Source organism: Tamandua tetradactyla, chromosome 5 (genome assembly GCF_023851605.1).
Source record: "Tamandua tetradactyla isolate mTamTet1 chromosome 5, mTamTet1.pri, whole genome shotgun sequence".
Lineage (NCBI taxonomy): Eukaryota > Metazoa > Chordata > Mammalia > Pilosa > Myrmecophagidae > Tamandua > Tamandua tetradactyla.
Window position 1 is genome coordinate 26,529,497 of NC_135331.1, and position 22,661 is coordinate 26,552,157.

Here is a 22,661-nt window from a genome sequence, read left to right on the forward strand (position 1 = left end):
CCCAGCAACGGCCTCTCACCAGGAGCCCTGTCTGCCCCGGGGGCTCAGGAGGCCCTGACATGATGCAGGCACAGGTGCTCAGAGGCCCCTGTACTCATAGGAGGGTCATCCATGCTGCTAACAGATATCCCTGTGGCCGTGACCAGCAAGGACTTACTTCAGGAGCTTGATTGTCTGGCCTCGGAAACAGGGCAAGCCCGTGTCCAGCATGAGGGTGACCAGAGAGACGACTGCGTCCATGTAGGGCCTAGGGAGACAGGGAGGCCTGATGTCTGCAGCCGATGCTGCCCCCAGCCCCCACAGGGCACCCTGCCCCTCGCCAGCCCTCTCCACACTGTATCTACTGATTCCCCAGCTTCCCTTGCACACCTATTTCTCCTGCCACCCCCCTCCCACTGTGAGCCCCAAAGGACCAAGCCCAGAGCTGAAGGCTGGGGACAGTGGGGTCAGTGCCTTCTGTGCGTGGGGAGACACTGACGTGCAGTACGAGGCCCACCTGGCCCGTTCCCTGCAGGGCTGGGAGCCCGAGTTGAAGGCAGAGCAACACACATCCCATGTGGCTCAACCACATGAGACTCAGTGAAACCGGGCCAGTGATGGTCTCCTGGGCACGGCATAGGGGAGGGCCCCAGGGGTGGGTGGCCAAGGCAGGGGAGGGCTGGACTGTGCTGGCCGAGTTCGCAGGGGCTGCTGGGCAGCGGCAGACATGGAGGAGCCCAGCGTCTTATGCTTGCTGACCCTGGACGCCTTTGACCATGAGGGGCTGAAGGGCACTGCCCCGCGCCAGGCTGGCTCTGGGGTGAGTGGTGTTCCGGAGCCACCGGGGAGCCCACCTGACAGCCAGGTATCCGCGGACGCACATCTCCATGAACCACTTGAAGGGCGTGGCCTCCATCTTGCCGCCCATGATCATCACCATCTCGTCCGTCAGCTTGATGTCGGGCTCCCAGCCCAGATTGCCGCCAGGGGAGCTTTCAAACATGAAGCCGAAATCTGCAAGGTCCCAGGGAGCCAGCGTGAGGGCCACATGGCAGGGGGGAGGTGGCAGCTGGGGGGAGGGCGTGCTGTGGGGCAGAAGGGACTGGAAGCCACCAACCAGCTCCCACTGCGGCCCAAGGAGCAGGTCCAGGCCCAGCTTTCCTGGGGCTGGGGGAGGAGGAGGACGTGGGGTGGGGGGAGACGTGGTGGAGGTGGGGGGCTGCTGGCCTGGGCTCCTTGTGGCCCTGCCCTGCAGTGAGGCCTGGGTGCTGCCCCCTCTCTCCCCACCCCGGCAAGGCCCCGCGGGCTGACCAATGTGGATGATGTGGCCCTTCTGGTCCAGCATGATGTTGCCATTGTGCCGGTCCTTGATCTGCAGCAGGAATAGCAGGAGGCTGTAGGCGGCCATGCTCCGGATGAAGTTGTAGCGGGCCTGTGGGGCGCCCGGGTCAGCCGTGGGGCACGTACCCACCCCCAGCCCCATGACCCCCGGCGCCTTCCCTCCCTCCACCAGCCCTGTGGACCCTGGGCCCCCTCCGTCTCCTGGCCCCACGGCTTCCGGGTGCCCCATCTTGGAGGTAGAGCTTGGGTGGGAGGCCAGGGTCTGGGGTGCCGAAGGGAACTTCCCTGGAGAGGGGGCCACCCTAGGCTCCTGTGCCTGAGCCCTCCCCACAGGCGTGCAGGGAAGGGGTGCACGGGCAGAGTGCGGATACCTGCTGGAAGGCCAGGGTAGACTCGTCCCCATACTGGCGTGTGAAGTAGTCGTACATGCCGAAGTCCGTCTGGCGGCCCAGCTGGTCCCGGGAGGTGCAGTCGGGGATGCACTCGATGACCCCGCACTGTGGAGGGGCAACTGAGCCTGGGTCCCAAGCGTGGGGGCTCACCTCAAGGGAGGAGGGGCTTACCCCAGGGAAGGGGGGCTCATCCCAGGGAAGGGGGCTCACCCCGGGGGCGGTGGCCACCACCCGGTACGGGAACACGAAGAGGTCCAGGCCAACGAGCTGGAAGATGTTCTTGAAGAGGTCGATGATCTGCAGGGCTAGCATGTCCTAGGGCCACAGGCAGAGAGGCTGCGGCTGGCACTGCGCCCCGCGAGAGCAGCAGCCAAGGGGGCAGGTGAGCAGGGGTGACCCCCGGCACCTTGCCCCGCACACCCTGCTTCCCCCGGACCCCGCACTGGCAGCAGAGGCTCTTGCCCCCCATACCTGGCGGCAGTCATCGCCCACTTTGAAGATGGCCGCCTGCCAGGAGATCTTCTGGCCATCGGCCTCTTGTGCGCTGCCCTGCTCGGCCGAGTCTGAGCGGCACCGCAGACCTGGGTGGGGGGTGGCACCCTGAGCCTGAGGCGCAGAAGCCCTCGCCGCCCAGGAGGGCTTAGGGTCCCATGCCCCGGCTCTGGGGCAGACGTCCAGGAGGCGACATCTGTCCTTGCCTGCAAGTGCTGGTCAGCTCAGCTCAGGGCCGAAGCCTGTGTGAGCGGGCCTATCTGACAGACAGACACACCATCTCTCGTATATAATAAACTGGCCATGCCACAGATCCCAGGTTAAAGCACAAGTCCCTCACTCACCTTCTTTTTCCAGTTCGCTGACGCCACATCGCTTGACCTTAAACTTGGCCAGGTAGGGCGCCTTGGCAGCACTGGAGGAAAGGAGAAGGAAGAGCTATGGCAGACGTGGTGTGGGCCCGGGACCCGGGCAGGTGATGGGAAGGGCGGAGGCCTCACCTCTGCATCGGAGTCCCAGACTTGTAGTCAATGTCCAGGACGATGGCTTCAGGGTTACTGGGCAGGTAGCAGCCTGGTGTGGGGCAGAGGGGAGCAGGGTGCCACCTTAGCCCCTGGCCATGGCACCCCTCACCTGCAGAGGGGCAGCTGGGGCCTCCAGGAATAGTGATCTTTCCAGGTATCTTAACAGTGGACCAAGCACCTCGAGGAAGCTGGCCTCTCCAAAGAGGACATATGGCACCCCCAGCTTTAAGAACAAAGCCCTTGGGACCCCGAGTCACCCAGTGGGAGGGCAGGGGCCTCTCCCATACAGGCAGCCATGGGCAGACCCTCACCATTGGGGGCTGGGCTTCGAGGGAGACCCCCCCGTCTCTCCTAACCTCTGCTTGTCCCTACGGGACCTCTTCCTATCTACAGCTGCAGCCCCTCACCCTTATAACCTAGAGCCCAGGGGCACCTGGTGGCAGGGCCTGGTATGTGTGCCCATGTGCCACAGAAAACAACCACCTTGGACTCTTACAGCCTCCCCCAGCGGTTTTGGTCAGGAGAAGCGGGAGGTCCTCTGTGTGGGACCAGGTCATCTGGGAAGCAGAGCTACTGCAGGGGCTGCGGCAGGGCCAGGGCTCCGTGTTTAAGACGGAGATGCTGCGCTGAGGCCAGCCTGTGTGAGCGTCCTCCTGTAATGGCCGGGGCTCTGAAAACACGAATGCTGCCTCGGTTAAAAGCACAGGGGTGCGCAGTGAGCCCTGGATTTCCATCTTCTCTTGAGAAAGCAGACCTGGTCACTGGGACTCCAGTTCCCACAGGGTCCAGCACACAGGCCCTGTCCTGGCCCACCCCACCTCTCCCGCGGGACCAACTCTGCTCTTGTGACACTGAGGTGCAGGAACCCCTTGCTAAGACCACAGCTGCCCAAGGCAGTGTGTCAGCCTTCAGGGAATAGTAGGCAGCAAGGAGAGAAAGCCACTGAGGAGCAGTGCCTGGCTCATGGTGGGGGCTAATTCCTGAGAGGAGACGGGGTCCTCAGGCATTGGGTGCCACAAGGGGCCGGGCAGCTGGTCACCCCATCACTCCCTGCCCCAGCTGGGCCCAAGCATGCCCACCCCTCCCAGGCCACCTGCTCACCGGGCTGGACTTTCACCTCCGACAGAGCGGACAGACAGGCTTTCTTCCTCTCATCGCCTTTGGGGTAGGGCCTGAGAAACAAGGCACGTTTGTTTTGTATCCTGCGTGGGCCAGCCAGCCCCGTCTGTCTGCAGGGCCCAGGCACAGGAGGAGCAGGTGACGGTGCTGCCGGCCCCTCTTCCTGCCAGGCTCCTCTCCAGGCAACACCAGCGCTCCTGCCCGACTCAGACCCTGCCTGTCTTCCTCCTAGGGGACATCACTGCTCCCGGGGACCAAGGCGAAGCTTCCCCGCTGTGTCTGCTCCCCACCAGGTGGGGTTGCCTGAGTCGCACTTGCCGGGGAGCAGCAGCTGCCAGAGGCCAGTGGGGAGGCGGCTGGCTGTGGGTGCAGGACGTTCTGGCGCACATGCTGGCTCTGACCTGCTTGCTGTGTGACCCTGGGCAGGTCCCTGACATCCTGCATTCAAAGCAGGATGTAACATGCCTGTCACACGATGGCGACCCTGAGAATGCTGCCTCTCTCCACCCCTTCACCTTTATGGGCCAGCAGTTGCCAGCAGCACTATTTGCTTGGTACCCTGCCTGGGGACCTCAGGAGATGTGGGAGGGACCCAAAGGTGACCAAGGCGAGAAGAGGCCCCAGTGCTCCCCACGGACAGGCTCAGCCGCAGGCCCCTCTGAAAGGACAAGGCACGAGCTGCCCGAGGATGGCTTTGGGTCCACATACACAGGGCTGACTGGACATGCTTTTCCTGATGCCACCAGGACCCTCTGGAAGGTGGAGGGAGGAGTGACTTCAGACTGGGGTGGTGCAAGGAATCAAAGGCGGATGAACCTGTTTTCTGCAGGGGGCACGGCCATGCACTGTGCTGTGCTTTCAAAGGCCCACTCTGCCCGAGCAGTGCTTCTCCCTGGCAGTTATCTAGGGTCACGGGGTGTCACACCAGACGCTTCCTTTCCCCTGGGCAGGGGGTCTTCTCTGAGTGCTCCCCAGGCAACGGGACCCCAAGGCCTTCCCAGGCCACTCACTTGATGATGGCCGAGACGTTGGTGATCTTGTTGAAGAAGTCGAACTCCCGCTGGTAGAAGTCCTTGGCGGGGCCTGACAGGGAGCCTGTGATCTCCTCCACCAGCTGCTCCAGCAGGTCACCGATGTCAGCTGGCAAAGACAAGGAGGCTAACCCTGCTGCAGCCCCCAGCATAACCCGCCCACCCTCCCAGACATTCCGTCCAGGCCCCCAACACCTAGATGGGCAGTGCATGCCTGGGTCCCCAGGACCCTTGCCGTGGGTCCCAGGGCCAAAGTCACACCAGGACATGGTCTGCCTGCAGACACTGGGCCCAGGATGGGACAAGCTGGGCAGCGAGCACCAAAAGGCCCCCGGACCCCTCACGGTTTGCCTTCAAGGTTAAATGGCCAGCTTGGACGGATGACCTTGTAGCACCAGGAACGTCTGAAGTACAGGGGTTGTCCGAGGAGAAGCCCTTGGACATCTGTGGAGTTGTGAGCTGAACCAGGCTCCTTTCCCAAGGAGCGCCCCTTTTACTGGATAGGCAAAGCATGGTTGCTCAGATGTAGGGATTTTGCAGACATTTTCTTGAAAATGAATTAAGTGTGTCTCCACTTAAAGGAAAGCAACTAAAATTTCTGGCAAGTTCTTACCAGCCACTGTGAGCGCGATGGCTTCCCAACCCTTAAAAACCTTTCTGATAAATGTGGGGCAGGGGGAGGGCATTAACCCACTGAGTTTTGACTCTGCAGGATGAAACATGTCTGCGTCTGGAAGATCTTCCTAACTGCTGACCCCTGCCCCATGGCTGGTGCCTTGTGTCACAGCTGCCAGGGTCCGAGGGGGAAGGAGGGGGCTGGGGCCAGGGAGCCACTACCGTGGCTGCAGGGCCTGCGTGGTCACTGCTAAGAAATGCTCGTTGAGGTTTGGTAAAAGCAACAGGGACCTGCATGCGACCAAAGTACTCCTCCCTCCCTCGAAAGGGGTTAGAACGGGACAGGTTAAGTTGTACATTTGCTTTCACAGTGAGAATCAGAACACAGCCCTCCTCCCGGTTCCCGTCGCATCTGTCAGGCTGAGTTCCCTCCTCGGCGCCACCACAGCCACAGCAGCAGCATGACGATGAGCCCAGCTGTCCTGTGCTCAGCCAGATGTTAAAGGGATTTGTAAGGCTGTAAAACGGCATCATCTTCTCACCCATTATTCTTTGTTTTGGAAAACAATTTTTCACAAAATGTGTGATTTACCATACCACGCGATGGGCCTGTCTTTTAAATTCCCCAGTTTGATTTCCAGTGCTGAGCCACACTGAGAGGTAAATCCACAGGAAGTGAAGCCCTCTGAGGGGCTCGGCAGCTCTAGCAGCATCCAGGGCCCTGGGCTGGCAGGGTCAGAGCAAAGCTCCCTGCCTGCACTGGCCGCCTTGCCCCCCAGAGCCCCGGGCCAGGCTGAGCGCAGGGATTGAGGGTGAGCCGGACACCATCTCCAACTGAAAGCAGCTCAGTCCCGGGCACTTGGGGGGCACTGCAGAAGAAGGGGGGCTGGGAGGAGGCCTGGGGGTGGCAAGGAAAGTCTTCACGGAGGAGCAGGTGCTTCCCCGGGGCTGCAAGGACAGGCAAGGCCTGGCCACACTCACGATCTTTCTGGTGGCCCTCCTCATCGAGGTAGATGTTGGTTTTCATGTTCCAGATGAACTGGTGTGCCAGCAGCTGGGACTTGGACGCGGCCCACAGGATGTACTCGCGCACATAGCCCATCTGCAGAGAGGGCCACCGTCACCCAGGCCTGGCCCCCTCTGCCAGGGACTCCTCCGCCACCCGGGAAGAAGGTAAGAGAGTGGTTTCGGAAGGTGGGCAAGCTCTGCAGGGTCTGGGCTGAGCCCCTGGGGCCATGCTGTGCTCCAGCCTGTGGTAGCTGGCACAAACCCTGGCAGCCAGCTCCGTGACAGGGCAGGAGGTGGCTCTGGGCTTCCCACCTGCTCCTTCCTGCTGGTCTTCAGAACCACCACTTTCACTGGTTTCTGCTGTCGTCCTGTGTAAGGCGTGAGCAGGCTGCGTACTAACAACTCATTTGTGAGGTTAGAGCTGTGCTCCAACATGATGGAGAGCTTCTGGAGTCCACTGAGGACCCAGATGCTTCCTTTTTGAGTCATCACACCTGTGGCCACCCCTGGAGGCCCTCCCCAACTCCTTCCTGGCCACTTCCCACCAGGAAATGACTCCCTGGGGAGAAGATCTCAAGAAATTATGAGTATTCAACTTGCAGTGCTTTTAAATGTCATTTTGCTTTGTGATTATGTAAACTGTTACATAGTTCCAAAGTCAAAATTACCAACCATGGTACATCTAGAGAAAAAGATCAACCTCCATTCCTGCCTCATTCCCTCTGTTCTCTCCTGCCCCCTGCCATGTCTGCTGTTTGCTTATATACAACAAATACATATAGACATTTGGGTTCCTCCCTTAGGCTTAATTAAAAAAAAAATCCCTAAAAATGGAAAGCAAAAAAAGAAACCAATGAGGTAGTCATTTCAAGTGACTTTGAAATGCAGTGATCTGTTTGTACGTCTCTGATGACAAATATATCCATGATAAAAAGAAAGGTGAAGGAATGTGTGCTCACACTGCTAGTAATGAATATTGGCACTGTAAGTTTGAAACTCTTAATTATATATAATAGGATAAAAAAATTCGGTTCATTTTGTTAGGAGCTTGATTTTTTGGTATTAAGAGAACAGATTCAAACAAAATCCAAAGAAGTAAAAAATGACACTACACAGCTGAATTGGAAATGTTACTCCGATTTCTTCATGTGTTTGCTCAGCCGAGGGCGGGGGGTAGCTGCCAGCTCTCCTCACAGCCAGAAGGTCTCCCACCCCCACTTCCCACTGAAATGAACCAGGGCGCCTCACAGACCAGATTTCAGGTCCCAGGGAAGAAAAGGACAAAAAAGGCCTAGAACATTTTGTCACCGTGGAAAGCCAGGAAGCTCTCAGAGACTACTGAGGCTGTAGGATGGGGTGGTCTGAGCAGCGACAGGAAGGACAGCTGCAGTGTGCTGACGCGTTACCAGGTATGTTACAGTCCGTGAGTACCTGTGACGTTCAACAGAAAACATCACTGGTTCCTTTGGATGACACTAAGGAATTAGCTCGTTATTTTGAAAACTAGGATTTTTATAAAAGCAGTTTATGTCAAGTACTAGTCAAGTTAAAGCTTTGCTAACAAGGCAAAGTGAGAAGAAAGCACGGGCCCAGGCATCGGGGGAGGGTGTGGGCCCTCCAGGAGGGTGTGGGGATGCTGAGTCCCTGCCACTGAGGCTCCTTTCCCAGAGCTGCTGCCACGGCCAAGCACAGCCCCGGAGTGAGTGAAAGGGTCGCAGGATGGTGGTTTGTGGCGCAGCCTCTTACCTTGTCATACCTGAGCGCCTGTACGATCTGTGGAATGTAGAACAGGATGGCCTCCTGCAAAGGGAGAGAGGAGGGAATCAACAGGGGTCTTTCTGAGGAGGGAGGACATCTAGAGACATTCAGAACAAATCAAAGACGAAGGCGCTGCTGAGGACGCTGTTAACCTTCGCAGCCCCACGCTGTCCCCACCAGAGGCCACAGCAGGATGAGGGGCTGGAGGGACCCCAATGAAAATGACCAGGGCCTTAAAACTCACAGCTGCTGGACAGAAGCTCAGGGAAAGGCTGAGGATGGCAGAGATGCTCTGGGGTGGGGTGGGATGGGGACGGGGACACCCTGTGTGGGGCGGGAGGGGGAGGAGCACCCGGCAGGCGCCCATGTGCTGAGGGCCCAGGCGGTGCAGTGAGTTGGGCCGTGTGCATCTGCTTGAATGGACCCAACACAAGGCCCCTTCCTTGTTTGTGACTCAAGTACCTAGTTAAAGTCGAAAAGTAAACACTTCTGTTGGACAGCCCCAAATGCGGGTGCCCCCACTTTGTGGGGCCATGGGGTGGGAATGGGGTAAGGGCACGTTCCCAGCAGCCCTGGCCACCTTGGCCCGGGCACGGCCCCAACTCACCGGAGGGAAAGACCTGAGAACCTTCACGCCGTACTGGGCCGTGAGCGGGTGCGGAGGGTACATGCTGGAGAAGTAGGAGAGGCCTGTGGGCGGGTCCGCAGGGGCCCAGCACAGCACGTGGCTGAGCTCGGGCGCATCGGCGTCGATGGTGTGCCAGGTGACCAGGAACTGGGAGGGACGCAGAGGGCGTCACCCCGGGCAGGGAGCGGCAGCCAACACCCGCTACGTGAGGGGCCAGGTGACATGGGCCTCACGTCACGGGGTATGTGGCTGTGCATGACACCGCGTAGCACAGCACAGTGAAGGTGAAGAACTCTTTTTTCTACTGTATGCATGACAATGCATCCTGCTAGGACGGGGGTCAGGGAAGGGGCAGAAGGGGACCTCGAGGCCTGGCGCGGCCTGTGCTACCTTGATGGCCTCCGGGATATTGCTGACGGCTCCCGGGTCCAGTCGAACCAGACGTGTCACCTCGCTCCCGATGGCTTCCGTGTTCTTGAACCTGCGGGGTGGGTGGGCGGGGGCGGGCTGGAGGGATGCAGGCCAGTGCCCGGGCCATCCCGGTGGCCGAGGCGGTGACCGGGTGCTGAGTCTGAGTGCGAGCGTTTAAAACAAACAGTTGTGCCCAAATGGCGGGCGCCTCTGAAACACTTGCGTGTCCTCACACCTCACAGGAAAGCCTCCTTTTCCCGTCCTTGCCTGTAGAACTCCCCCACCTGCTTTGTTTTCCATTCCCCTCTGGTACCCCCTTGCCCTACCCACCACGGTGGCCCATTTGTGAAGGCCCTTGAGCCAACAGGGGGCAGCTCAGGTGCCACCAGCTTGGGCTGACCCCAGGTAGACTGACACAAATGCGTCTTTTTTAATGGGCACAGCAGAACAAGCCCCTGTCCTGCTCCAGAGGACAGACTTGTGCCAGAAGGGAGACGCTGTGGGCAGGCAAGCTTGGGCTTGGCAGTCCTGAAGCAGAAGCCAGGGTCCCCTGGTGGAACCTCCACACAGGAGCCCTGCTGCTCCTTGCAGCTACTGCCAGGCTAAGGGTCCATCCCTGGAAGGGCTCCAGGAAGGAGCAGGCCCCCTCTGCCTGGAGATGAGCTCTCCTCCCCTGAAATGGGGCCACTGCCCTGAATTTGCCCTTGTTTTCTTGGGACCCTGGGTGCTCCAGTGCCTCGGCTGGGATTTCCACAGAATCCTGAGAGTGTGATGACGTACCAACTGCATAGAGCTGTTGGGCGGGCTGACCACTAAGGGTGCTCTATCCCACCTGCTGAGCAGCCATGCCCCACCCCCCCACCCATGCCACACTTACAGCCGCCACCCTACTCGCCCCCCTTCCACCTCACGTTTACCCCCCAGCTCGAACCCTTCCGAGCCCTGCTCCTGAGCCAGCTAATGCGCCTCCCACATTCCTGGGCCCACCTAGCAGGCAGCTGCACAGCCAGGTAAGGCGAGATGCTCCAGGCGAGGTTCACGTTGTCCTTCCACTGCTTCTCACTCAGGCTGATGTACTTGGACCTCCAGTTGGCCACGCTGCTCTCTCCCGCCTGGTCCAGCTCTAGCTCGGGGGCCGATAGGGGGTTGTACCACGTGATTAAGCGCTCGATCTCGGTGGCCTGCAGAAGCAGACAAAATGCCCCATGCACCCTTGTAGGCCCAGGTGCTGGTCTAGGAGCTGTGTGGGTGGGGGTCCCAGGTGCTCTGGGCCAGGGGTTCCCAGGTGCTGTGTGGGTGGGGTCCTGGGTGCTCTGCACCAGGGGTCCCAGGTGCTGTGTAGGTGGGGGTCCTGGGTGCTCTGGACCAGGGGTCCCAGGTGCTGTGTGGGTGGGGGTCCCGGGAGCCGTGTGGGCAGGGATCCCAGGTGCTCTGGGCCAGGGGTCCCAGGTGCCATGTTGGTGGGGGTCCCGGCAGCGTGGGGCAGGGCCAGACAGCCCCACGTGGGACACACCAGCAGGGATAGCAGCAGTGTCCGGCGCTTCATGTAGTACTTGTGCAGTTGGGAGCCGCGGTTGGTTTTCTTTGACATCCCTGGGCAAGAAGAAGCACTCGTGTACCCTTGGGGCTGCCTGCCCACTCCCAGTTTCCGGACCCAGAGGGACTGGTCCCCATGCCCTCTCCCAGGCTGAAGCTGCCACAGGGCCATCAGGACAGGTGCAGGGCATGGCCGGCATGTTATAAGCACCGCTGCAACCAACCTGACTTTTTGGAGATGGTGGACATGCCGCTGGACAGCGGGTAGGTGTTGATCCAGCCCTGTGCGGCCTGCTGTCGGGAGCCGACAGTTATGTCCAAGTTGCTGCGCGTGTCCTGGTTATCTGTGGGCAGGCAGGAGGGGATGACGCATTGGGGCTACCTCAGTAGGGCCTCTTGGGAGCTAAGGGACCCCGGGGTGCTTCACTGAGCCCATAGGGACGGGCTGGCAAGGCCCAGCCCAGCTGAGGACGGGTCTTCGGGATAGTGAGTTTCTAAACATTTCAGAAATTCTTGGGTTTCATCATTTAGATGGAAAGTTTTCTAAAATTTTCTATCTTCCTCCTTGCCTTTAAAGTGGACTAAAACCATACAAACAGTTCCCTCTGGATACGTGGATCCCAGCAGGGCACGTCCCTGCCTCTAAGCAGAGGCTGGCTCAGGAGACAGTGGTGTCCGCGCTCTAAGCTTGTCTGCCTCCCCCCAGGGAGCTGGGCTGATGCTCCACAGGCTGTGCTGTGTACTTGGGGACTAGAGGAAGCAAGAGGGAGACCCCCACTGGGAAGTCCGCCGCATCAGGCCTGCCACCCACAGCGCCCTGCCTGCAGCGCTCACGGCCCCTGTCCTCCCTGGCCAACTCCTGCTTGTTCTCAGAGGCACGGCTCAGATGTCCTCTCCTGGTTCCCCAACTCGGGCTGGGCCGGGTATCCTCGAGGGGCACTCACAGCCCCTCCTGTGCAAAGCCCCTGGTGCTTGCTCGCCTCTCCCATTAGATTGCAGCGGCCTGGGACCTGGGTGCTTAGCTGGGTGGGCCCGGGAGATGTCTGTGCAGAAACCCAGGCGTCCAGGGAACGGGTTCTGCCCAGGGTGCATGCACGGTCTTCAGCTCATGCTCAATCCATAGCCCAAACCCCTGGGCTCCAGGGGAGAGGCAGCAGGCAGGCCCTGGGTCTCTAGGCTCGGGGGATGTGAGGGCTGCTGAGCTTCACTTTCTTCTTTGACCAGGGGCTCAGGGCTGCCCGCCACGTACCCCCGAGAACAGCACTTACCTGGGGGGACGAGCTGGCTGGCAGTGAGGTATTTCTTATCTGAGAACATGGCAGTCCAAAACTTAATCATTATGCTTATATCTTCACGCAGCCTCTTCTCTCCTTGAGTGGGGAACTTCGGGGGGCAGCTGAAAGCAACCACAAGTCAGGGAGAGCTGAGGGGCTGGAACCCGGGACCAGAAGCCAGCTGTGCTATAGGGCAGTGGGAGGGGACGTGGGTGGTCACGTAACCAGGAGAAGACAACGTGCAGCTGATTCCGTCAGAACCCTCCACAGCTCTGGCGGGAATAGCATGATCCCAGGCCTTCCTGTCCATGTGACTGGGGAGCTAGCGGTGGACAGGAAACCTGGTGGCCCCGTGTGTCTGGCCTCAGTGGCGCAGGCTTTCAGTTCTCCAAGCAGCAGTCATTTGTGCTGACAGGTTATGTGGGATACACTTAAGTCTCCTGTGTCATTTGACGACGGAAACACGTGCATGCCCAGCCTGGGCTGGGTGCTGAGCTCTGCGGTGGCGGGCTGCTGCTAGACAAGGAGGCCCTGGGGCTGGGCGGGGTGGGGTGGGGGCCTCTGGAAGCTGGTGCCACCCACGCGGGAGGTGGTACCTGAAGTAGTCAAAAGCCGTGGAGTAGATCTTCTCCCGAAGCACGTTGCGGATGGTGGCATTTGGGACCACGTCGGCGTGCAATAGAGAAAGCCCCAGCGTCAGCAGCCTAGAAGGGAAGCCCCGCAGCTGGGTCAGGGCTGGGCTGGCCCCATGAAAACTCTGCTGCCCGGGCACAGGCTGTGCCCACCTGGCAGGGCCCAGGCAGCAGTCAAGGCAGCTGCTCCCTGGCTTGTTATTCCACACAAATATCTCAGGAAATGGATTAAAGCCTTCGCTTTTGCTGAAGGGTAAATCAATAGTCGGCATGTCATCTGCCTCAGCCAGAAACCAGCATGATAATCATCTAAAGAAGTCCTTTCTCTAGGGGCTGCGAGGGTGGGACGTTTGATCCCGGTGAAAAATTCCCAGTGCCTGGTTTCTTCCAGGCCAGGCTTTGGCGGCTGGAGATGGTCCTGTCTGCTGGGCAGTTACTGCCTGGGAGAGGTGCAGAGATAAGCCATCCCATCTGGGGGTGCCAGGGAGAACCCCTGACAGGGATAGGCCTCTATAGTCTCCACAGAGGGGTGCAGGTCCCCCCGGGGCTTCCCCAAGGGCAGGTGCATGCTGGTCTCTGCACAGCCACCTGCAGTGCCCTGATGGTGCAGGGTGGAATAAAAAGATGCACCCCTTCGTGCAGCTGGTTGAGGACTGCTGCCCAGGAGGGCCTGGGTGGCTGTGGGGAGGGCCAGAGCAGGAAGGAGATGGTAGATTTGAGGGTCTTCCATGGAGGCACAGGAGAGGGCCTGAGGCCAAGTCCAGGCACCACTGACCAGCAGGCTGAGGAGCAGGCAGGGGGAGGGTAGAAGAAGGGGGAGGAGAGAAGGCGCAGGGTTCTATGCCTTAGCCAGGCCCGTGTCCTCCCAGCCTCTGACCACCAAGGACTAGAGACCCAGCTGAGACCTTCCCTGGCTCTCTTGGGGCCACTAGCCCCTGACCTGGTACCCTGGTCTCCTCGGCAGTCCGGGCCTGCCCCCTGACCCACAGCAGACTATAATAATTCCGGCAGGGGTGTCCTGAGACCCTGTGGGCGTGTGGCCCCTCATGAATGCACCCAGCCCTGCCTCACTGGCTCTTCCCACCCTGCCTGGGAGGGCAGCTGGTTCAGGCTGGACACGCCCAGGTCCCATGCAGGGAGCCCTGCCTGTGGGTCTCTGGAGAACAAGGAACCCCACATGGGAATCCCACACAGAGAAGCCCGAGTATCATCCACGTGGTCAGAGCCGTGGCCTGAAGCCAGCAGGGGAAGGGGGACAGACACGAGCATCAGTAGGGGAGCATGTCTCAAGGGTGGTGGGGGTGGCAGAGGGCAGGCCCACGCAGGAGCAGAGGCAGGGTTGGGTTCTAGGGACCAGGAGGATGGTGACGGCCGGGAGAGGAGAGGGGAGCCATTTAACCTTCCTGGGCATGTCCCCCTGGGACATGGGCCCACTAGGGACGGTGAGGAGCTGTTACTGATGAGTTCTTCCCCATCAGCCTAGCGACTGCTGCCATGATTTGCCCCCACTCCACCACATGCCTGAGATGTATGCATGCTTCCCTCCCCCACCCAGGAGAGCCCCTCACCGGAAGCGGGGCCCGATGGCCGCCACATGGCGGTTCATGCTGCCCTTGGCCCCGCCGATGTCCAGGGACAAGGAGCGCTGCAGCAGGCTGGAGAAGATCTCCACCTGGTCCGAGCTGCAGTACTTTGCAATTTCAAACCTCTGCACAAGGAACTGGGTGAGAAAGGAGACATGTGGTCCTGAGGACCTCAGCTCGCCTGAGGGCTGGCAGGAGGGTGAGCAGGGCTGCAGGGGGAGGGAGGGTGGGCAGGGGTCCCGGGGGAAGTGGGGAGGGGCAGTCAGGGCCTTCCTGGACAGTGGCACCGCCCCCTCAGGTAAGGTGGTCTTAAAGCCAACCCCAAGCTGGCGGGGCTCCCAGGCGCAGCCTCTGCCCAGTGTTAGGGTGAAGGGGGAGAGCTGGGAGCCCTGCAGGGGGCAGGAGGCGTACATCAATCCAGATGTAGTGAGGGGTCACTTCGGGGGGGCAGGGCTTGGGCTGACTGGCTTCCGAGGCTGCGAGCGGGTCTGCTTCCTTTATCTCCGCGGAAAACAGGCCGAACTTCTGCTCCACTGTCATCTGCCAGGCCCCCGCCATCTCACGCATGAACTGAAAGCACACAGTGCAGGTGAGTGCCTTGGGGCAGCACAAAGAGTTGGTAGTGGCTGCTTCATTCTCTTTAATAATTAGTAAAGGAACCCACGCTCGCTGAACAGAAGGCGTTTGCCTGAGTATGCTTTCACGACCGGAGGGGTCAGGAGACCTGGACACAGAGGGCGCTCTCTGCAGATGCCCTGTCCTGTGGCGAGCCCCAGAGCCTGTCCGGGGCCCTGCCCACAGCGGGCAGCAGGAAAAAGGAACTACAGGCATCAAACCAGACAGGAAGAAGGAAAAAGCCCTACTCACAGATGACATGATCCTATATAAAGAAAGCCCTAAGGATCCACGAGGAAGCTACTGGAACTGAGCAACCCAAATTAGCACAGCTGCATGGTTATAAGATGAACACACCAAGTCAGCTCGGTGTCTATACACCGGCAAAGAAATCTGAAAGGGAAACTAGGAAAACAATTCCATCTACAATGCACCTAGAACAATAAAGCACCTAGGAGCAAACTGACCAAGGAGGTGAGAGACTTGTACTCTAAAAACTACAATTTTTGAAAGAAATCAAGGACCTAAATAAAGGGAAGACATTCTGTCTTCATGGATTGGAAGACTTAATGTTGTTAAGATGTCAGTACGGTGTGTTTTTTCCTGCTGGGATTCATTAAAAATCTTAGATTTGAAGATTTAGGTTTCTCATCAAATTCGGAAAACTTTAGAGCAATTATTTCTTTAAATACTTTTTTCCTGCTCCATCCTCTCTCTCTTCTCCTTTTGGGATTCCAGTTACACATGTGCTCATGACTTTATACTGTCCTGTAGCTGGTGTGACCTTCAGTGATTTTCAATTGTTTTTCTTTTTCACGTTGCCTGCCTTTCAGTTCACTGATGTGCTCTTGCAATGTATTTATTTTGCTGTTAAATTTTCTTAAGTATTTTTTAGCTTTTTATTTTAAAATATTTTTTAATTTACAGAACAGTTACAAAAATAATACAAACCAGACAGAACAGTCTCTTCATTAAATGGTGCTGGGAGAATTGGATAGCCATATCCAAAAGAATGAAACAGGACCCCCCTATCTCACCCCTTATAAAAATTAACTTGAAATGGATCAAATAACTATAAATAAGAACCAGGAGCATAAAATTTTTAGAAGAAAATGTAGGTAAGCATCTTCAAAGTCTGGTGGTAGGTGGTGGTTTCTTAGACCTTACACCCAAAGCACAAACAATAAGGGGAAAAAATAGACAAATGGGGTTCCTCAAAATTGAATACTTCTGTGCTTCACAAGACTTTGCCAAAAAAAGTGAAAAGGTAGACTACTCAATGGGAGAAATATTTGGATAATATATCTCTGATAAGGGTTTGATATCTAGAATAAAAGAAATCCTTCAACCCAACAATAAGAAGACTCGACTAGACGTTTTTTTCAAAGAGGAAATACAAACGTCTAAAAATCACATGAAAAGATGTTCAACTTCATTAGCTATTAGGGGTGAAGCTACAATCATTTCACAATGAGATATTTCACACAACGAGATAAAAATTTCACAGGTACTAACTAGTATGGCTACTATTAAACAAACAGGAAACTGCAAGGGTTGGAGAGGATGTGGAAAGATAGGAACATTCAATCACTGCTGCTCGGAATGTAAAATGGGACATCCACTGTGGAAGGCACCGGAAGCCTAGTAAAGAGCTGCTACGTGACCCAGCAATCCCACCACTAGGCATCTACCCGGAGGAAATGAAAGCAGGGATGGGAACAGACATGTGCATGGCAATGTTCAGAGAAGCACGATTCACAATTGGTAAAAGATGGAAACAATTCAACCAATGAAGGGATAAAGAAAATGTGGGATATACACATGAAGAAATATTATTCACCTGTGAGAAGGAATGAAATCCTGAAGCATGCAATGGCATGTATGAACCTTGAGAACATTATGCTGAGTTCAATACGTCAGACACAAAAAAACAAATATTGGTTGATCTCACTAACATGAACCAATTGTGATAAGTAAACTCAGAGAGCTACAGTACTGACTGCAGGTTACCAGGAAACAGAATGAGGGTAGAGAATGGGAAGCAGATGCTTCATGTGTGCAGAATGTTTAACTAGGCTGAATTTAAATGTCTGGAAATGGACAGAGATGATGGTAGCATATTATTGTGAAAGTAATTAACACTAAATTATGTGTGTGACTGTGGTTGAAAGGGAAAGTTTAGAGTGGGGTATGTCATTAGAATGAAAGCTAGAGGATAAAACATGATTCTATATGACCAATGCACCCTGCGGTGGACAATGACTGTGATTTATAGTACAAATACTCAAGTATTCTCTCATTAACTAGGAAAAAAAAAAAGATACAAACCCCATATAGAGAACTTCAATATACTCTTATCCGACCAGGTATGCAGATTTTCCAATTCAGCATTTTGCTACAACTTCTGTATCATTCTTTCTACCCATTTATCTAAAACATCTTAAATATTTTTGATTTCAGAGATCATAATTCTCAACTATAGAATTTCCATTTGGTTTTTTTAATTTAGTTTTCATGTCTCTGCTGAGGTTCCCTCTGTTCTCACCCATTCTTTCCATCTTTCCCTATAAATCTCTGAACATGGTTTTAACAGGTAGTTGGAAATCTCTTCCTCGTCTGCTACCTCTGGCATCTGAGTCATCTGTGGGTCTGTTTCTGTTGATTGTTCCTCTATAATGTGAGTCCTATTCTCTTGCTTCTTCCATGTCTTAAACTTTTTTTTCTATACTAGACACTGTGCATAAACCACAGGTGTGTGAGGAGCACTGCGGTTTTATCTATACCAGGTCCAGCAGCGGGACAGAGCCCCTGACTCCGCACAGAGGGGTTGGGCACAGGGAGGGGCAGCTGCTTCCTGCCTCCCACCCATATTGCCTTCTCTGTTTTCTTAGGGGCCTTTCAGAGTCCAGTCCATCCCACCTGCCCCTGCCTGGCTGCCTGGTCTCCCCACCCACTAGCTAAGGGACCACCACGCCCGCTGTCTCCTGCTGAAGTCTCCTCTCTAGAAATGAACCACACATAGCCTTCTTTATGCTCTGTTCTTTGATAGTCCTGTAGATACACGTGTTCCCTTGGGACTGAGGGTCGTCTGTGTCCTCGCTTCCAGCCTCTGCAAGGACCTGACACTGTACTAGCGTTCCCCCACCTGCCTGCATCCCTCTGCCTCCTCCGCACGATGCCCCAATTCTCAGGGGAGGACAAGTCTGGCCTTGGTTATGTGCAGATGGCAACGCTGAGGACCCCTGCCCTGTGGTGGTATGTGCTCGAGGTTTCTTTGCACAAACCGCCTCAAGCAGACCCCTGGGGCAGGCGAGTGGCCGTCGCTTCCACTGCTGACCATGGTGGCCAGCCAGCATGTCCTGCACAAACACACCTACTCCCTGGAGCTTGAAGAGACACCCCTGCCCTCTGCCACTTCCTCGGTCCAGGTGCTCTTGGCCCCAACTTCCTTCTCCATCCCCAGGTGGGGGTGGGCTGGGGGAGCCCCTCAAGCATCCCAGGCTGCAGGGAGGATGAAGCAGAGCCCAAGCCCAGCAGATGAGGCCTGGAGAACCCAGAGGGGAGGCGCATCTGGACAGAGGGCAGCACAACCCAGGGAAGCCTCTCCCGGCCTCCCTGAGCGCTGCTGGGACTTGAGAATGCCCACTGAGGGACCTGACTATTCCCCCAGGGCTGGGCAGCGACAGACCTGGGCCATTTCAATGGGAGAGAACGTGCCTGCAATACATATATCCAACCAAAGAGCTGTATCCAGAGTACATTAATAGCTACCAAATACCCATAACAAAAAGACACACAACACAATTATTTTAGAACGTGGGCAAAAGTCTTGGACAGGCCCTATCCAATAAAGATATGTGAATGGCCAACAAGTGTACAAAAAAAGTACTAAACATAACTAGTTACCTCAAAAGTGCAAACTGAAACGAGATGCCACGCCATACCCATTGGAACAGTGAAAATTTAAAAAAGACACTAGCGAGGACACAGAGCCACTGGAACTCTCACACACTGCTGGTGGAGTGCAAAAAGGATCAACCCTTTGGAGAACTGCTGAGCAGTTTCTTCTCAAGTTAGATAAATGTCTATCCTCAGACCCTAGCTGTTTGTCCCTCAAAACTGTCCAAAGAAAGACCTATTACAAGAACGTGCACTGAAACTTTCCTTGCAACAGCAAAAAGAATGTGGACAACCAAGTGGTGTGTTCAGTTCCTAGGAACGCCGTGAGCTGCCACAGGCGCTCCCTGCCAATGTCACCTGTCACTGAAGCTGCTGGATGGGACAGGAACAGGCAACCGCCATACCTGGTCCCCTATGAAGGCCCAGAGAGGTGGTGTTGGGGGATGGGGGGTGCGTGCTGAGAGGGCAAGTGGCTTTCATGAAGGCCCTGGCTTCACTGGGGTGGGAGAGCCCGTGGAAGCAGGCACTACCATGGTGGGGCCGGGGCAGAGCAATGCCACAGCGCACATGAAGGCTACCAACACTGTCACAGAACTTTCGAGTTTACCAGGCCGAATTGTTTGGTCCTCTCAGTAACTGAGAAAGGGAGAACTATTGCTCGCATGCCTTATTCTGCAGAAAAGCAACAGAAGCTTGTAGAGGCTAAGGGCTTATCCAAACTGAGAATACCCTTCACGTCCTGTCCAGAGAGTGCACACAAGAAGGGAGGTGCCGACAGCTTTCATTCCAGGGTGACTTGCTGTGGCCTGGAGCTCAAGGAGGCCCGGGTGGGGACTTGGGACACTGCCACCCCTGCTGGGCTCCTTTCTCAGCCCTCCAAAGGAGAGCGAGCTGTCCGCACTTGCAAAAGGTACTCCTTGGGGCTGCCGGTCAGAACTAGGTACATGAGGTCCAAGTCAGCAGAGAGCTGCAGGGAAAGGATTCCCAGACAGCCAGGATGGGACACAGCAGCAGGCTGTGCTCTAGGTATGGACGCGGCCATTTGCCTGCCCACCAGTCCGACCTTCCAGCCCACCAGTCCCCCAACCCCACCCAGGGCCGGCCTGGTGCCGGGAGAGGATGGGCTGCATTCCTCCTGGCATCTTTCTAGGGGACAGAGCTGTCCATTTTTCAAGGCAGCTGGAGCACAGCAGAAGGACCCTGAGCTCGGCCATTGCAGAGCTGGCTGCCGCCTCTCTCGCAGTCAAGAGTTAGCGGCTGGCAGGCAGCGCCCGCGAGCTGGACACTCTGATCAGCCCTGGAGGTGCCTCAGACCATTTCATTTTCATAAAAACTGAACCCAAGAGCGTGGGTTATCAGGTTGGAGCTTGTTGTAAAGGTTCCTAGATTGTGAGCTCTTACAGCAGTCATCAGTATTCAGGAATTGTAACTCTTATTTCTAAATTCTGAGATGCTGAAGTCTTTGTGTGTATAACCTGATTGTTCCCTAGAACTTCAGGTCTCTGTGTGACACTCGAGACTCAGAGCTAGAGTTCTGCAGCTCTGAAACTCAGCATCACCCCACAGAGCAACAGTTTAAAAAGTTGAAAAAGTGATCAAAATTCAACTAGAGATTTGACTGTAGCTAATCTGGTTAGGACTAAGGTAAATCAGACTAAAGGGTAAAGGATGATACTGAATGTATATGAAAACTTCAACTTCTGTGTGGGACCAAAGGGAGAGAAGTTTATTTAGTACACATATATATTTTCAGTAGAATACTATGTAATTTAACTTCTTTGGTCAGTTTATTCGAAAACCATAATTACATGGAACCGTGAATAGGGAGTGAGTTCCTGATAGTTTGTACAGGTTGATGTGATGTCCTGATACATCCCAGAGTATTTTGGGCAAAGTCCCCTTGAGGGATGAAGAGAAAGGAGGAAATATTTCCATGTTATAAAACAGCACCCTCGTTATTTCTCATTGCATAGATGAGGAACCGAAACAAAGAGGCTAAGAAACTTGCCAAGGTCATGGGGCCTGATAAAGAAGAGGGAGAGAGGACTGGGAGAGGGGATGATGGCTCATCCTCCCTAGAAGGAGGGGACGCCCAGAGGGGCTCCAGCATTGCTCCCAGGTCAGAGCCCCTGCAGGCTGCAGTGCAGCTCCCCTGAGAAGGGGTCCAGACAGCGTCCTGGCCAGCTTCTTTTGACAGCAAGGAGGGCGCCCCTCCCTGAGTAGATAATCTCCCCCAGAACTGAGCCACTGAACATGGCCTCAGAACCCTGAGTGGTTTGGCGGCTTGGAGCCTACTCGGGCTTAACAGCAGGCAAGGGCCAGGCCTCAGGGCCAGCACGGCCACCATCGGGTGGGGCATTCTAACTCCATCTTGGGAACAAGACATAAAGCTCCTTTGTCTACTAATCTCAAATGATCCTGAAAAATGCAGGAAAAAATCCCATCAACTCTCCTACCATCAGAAAAGTTAGTGGGATCTCTGAAAAATTAAATCATTACCGGGTGCTCAAGCAATCAAATAAAGGGCAAGAATAACCTTCTCAGTGAGTCCCACCCTGCAGCAAATTCAAAAACATGGACACAAGGCGAGGTAGCTGCCACAGGTGTGTAGGCCGAGAGCCAGGTCCTTGTGCACCAGGACACAGGCGCGCTAGCGAGGCCGGCAATTTCAGGGGATGTGGAGCCCTACCAAGGCTCTGAAAGGAACAGCTCCCGGGCACGGGGGTGGGGTGCCTTTAACACACGTTCTCACCCGCCCTCCATGGCTAAGCACCACCACCACCATTTAACACGTCAGGATGCTGAGCCTGAGTGGTGAGGGCCATGCTTAGGGCCTCTGGGCTTCCCGCACAGCCCCGCTGGCTCAGGAGGGTCCTACCGGCACTTCCACGCCGTTCTTGCCGGCCAGCAGCCACTCCCAGCAGGCCAGGGCGGTCTCCATGCCGTGCTCATTGAACATCCGGAGGGGCCCCCAACACAGATGGTGTAGGAGCTGTGGGTCGCAATCTGGAAGAAGACACAGGTGGCTCAGATGTCCCCAAATGTTGGCAGAACGCAGTCCCCCGTGGAAAAGCCAGTGAGCACCAGCTGTGCCAACGATTCAGGGGACAACAAACCGGCCTCTGACCTGCTTCCCGCCCAGGAGAGACGACATAGGTCTCTACGGAGGGAGCGCCCAGCTGAGCGTGCAGCCAGAGCCCACTTACTAAGGCTGGCGAAGATGACCTCTGGCCTGGCCTAGAAGGAACCTGTTACCTTTGCTGCTGATGAGCATTGCGGTCAGCTTGAACATGGCCTGTGTGTAAGGCTGAGGTTTGCTGAGCTCCAACGCTGCGTTCAGCTCTTGCACCATCATTTTGTTCAGGTCGGACATCTGGCCGGTTGCATCTGAGAATCGGATCATCCCATACACCTGCAGGAAGCATGCCCGTCAGCAGAGATACCCCAATCCAGGCCCTCGGGCAGGCCTGGCAGCCCCCTGCCCACTTGTGGCCTGACTGGCGGGGTTTCGCCATCTTAAACGAGAGCTCATGCACGCTGAGAGCTCGTGGCATTTTGGGGACTGCTCTTTTAGAAACGCCAGCTGGCCTTCCCGCCCTCTGAGATGTTCCCTGAGGGCAGGGACTGGGTCATGTCATCCTTGCATTCCAGTACCAAGCCAGGGCCTGGCCCACAGCAGGACTGCACAGACGTGGGGTGGACACACAGAGCTCCCTCTGAGTCAAGGATTCAAAACAAGACTATCAGCCTCACTAGTTTTAAAGTCATACCTTGTTTTTTGTTTTTTAAAGAAAGGGTTGCTCTCTTATTTAAAGAATGATGA

The 22,661-nt window shown here is 56.1% G+C and overlaps 1 protein-coding gene across 7 annotated transcripts in view; it reads right to left on the minus strand.

Moving 5' to 3' along the window:
• Window positions 1-22,661, minus strand: part of PI4KA (phosphatidylinositol 4-kinase alpha) — a 182,200-nt gene that overhangs the window by 1,136 nt on the left and 158,403 nt on the right. For 5 of the 7 annotated variants that reach the window (XM_077160279.1, XM_077160283.1, XM_077160282.1 and 2 more), the window contains exons 31-53: window positions 22,094-22,250; window positions 21,717-21,844; window positions 14,735-14,893; window positions 14,309-14,460; window positions 12,705-12,812; window positions 12,103-12,230; window positions 11,059-11,178; window positions 10,812-10,891; window positions 10,286-10,479; window positions 9,278-9,368; window positions 8,867-9,034; window positions 8,248-8,301; window positions 6,475-6,595; window positions 4,858-4,987; window positions 3,830-3,900; window positions 2,705-2,777; window positions 2,549-2,619; window positions 2,184-2,293; window positions 1,923-2,027; window positions 1,692-1,817; window positions 1,291-1,411; window positions 834-993; window positions 158-247 (exon numbers count right to left, since the gene is read on the minus strand). In XM_077160279.1, coding sequence (XP_077016394.1) covers window positions 158-247; window positions 834-993; window positions 1,291-1,411; window positions 1,692-1,817; window positions 1,923-2,027; window positions 2,184-2,293; window positions 2,549-2,619; window positions 2,705-2,777; window positions 3,830-3,900; window positions 4,858-4,987; window positions 6,475-6,595; window positions 8,248-8,301; window positions 8,867-9,034; window positions 9,278-9,368; window positions 10,286-10,479; window positions 10,812-10,891; window positions 11,059-11,178; window positions 12,103-12,230; window positions 12,705-12,812; window positions 14,309-14,460; window positions 14,735-14,893; window positions 21,717-21,844; window positions 22,094-22,250 — 2,717 coding nt within the window. Of the gene's footprint in view, window positions 1-157; window positions 248-833; window positions 994-1,290; window positions 1,412-1,691; window positions 1,818-1,922; window positions 2,028-2,183; window positions 2,294-2,548; window positions 2,620-2,704; window positions 2,778-3,829; window positions 3,901-4,857; window positions 4,988-6,474; window positions 6,596-6,623; window positions 7,933-8,247; window positions 8,302-8,866; window positions 9,035-9,277; window positions 9,369-10,285; window positions 10,480-10,811; window positions 10,892-11,058; window positions 11,179-12,102; window positions 12,231-12,704; window positions 12,813-14,308; window positions 14,461-14,734; window positions 14,894-21,716; window positions 21,845-22,093; window positions 22,251-22,661 lie in introns of those variants that run through there. The other 2 variants (XM_077160278.1, XM_077160284.1) reach the window with 2 other exon arrangements.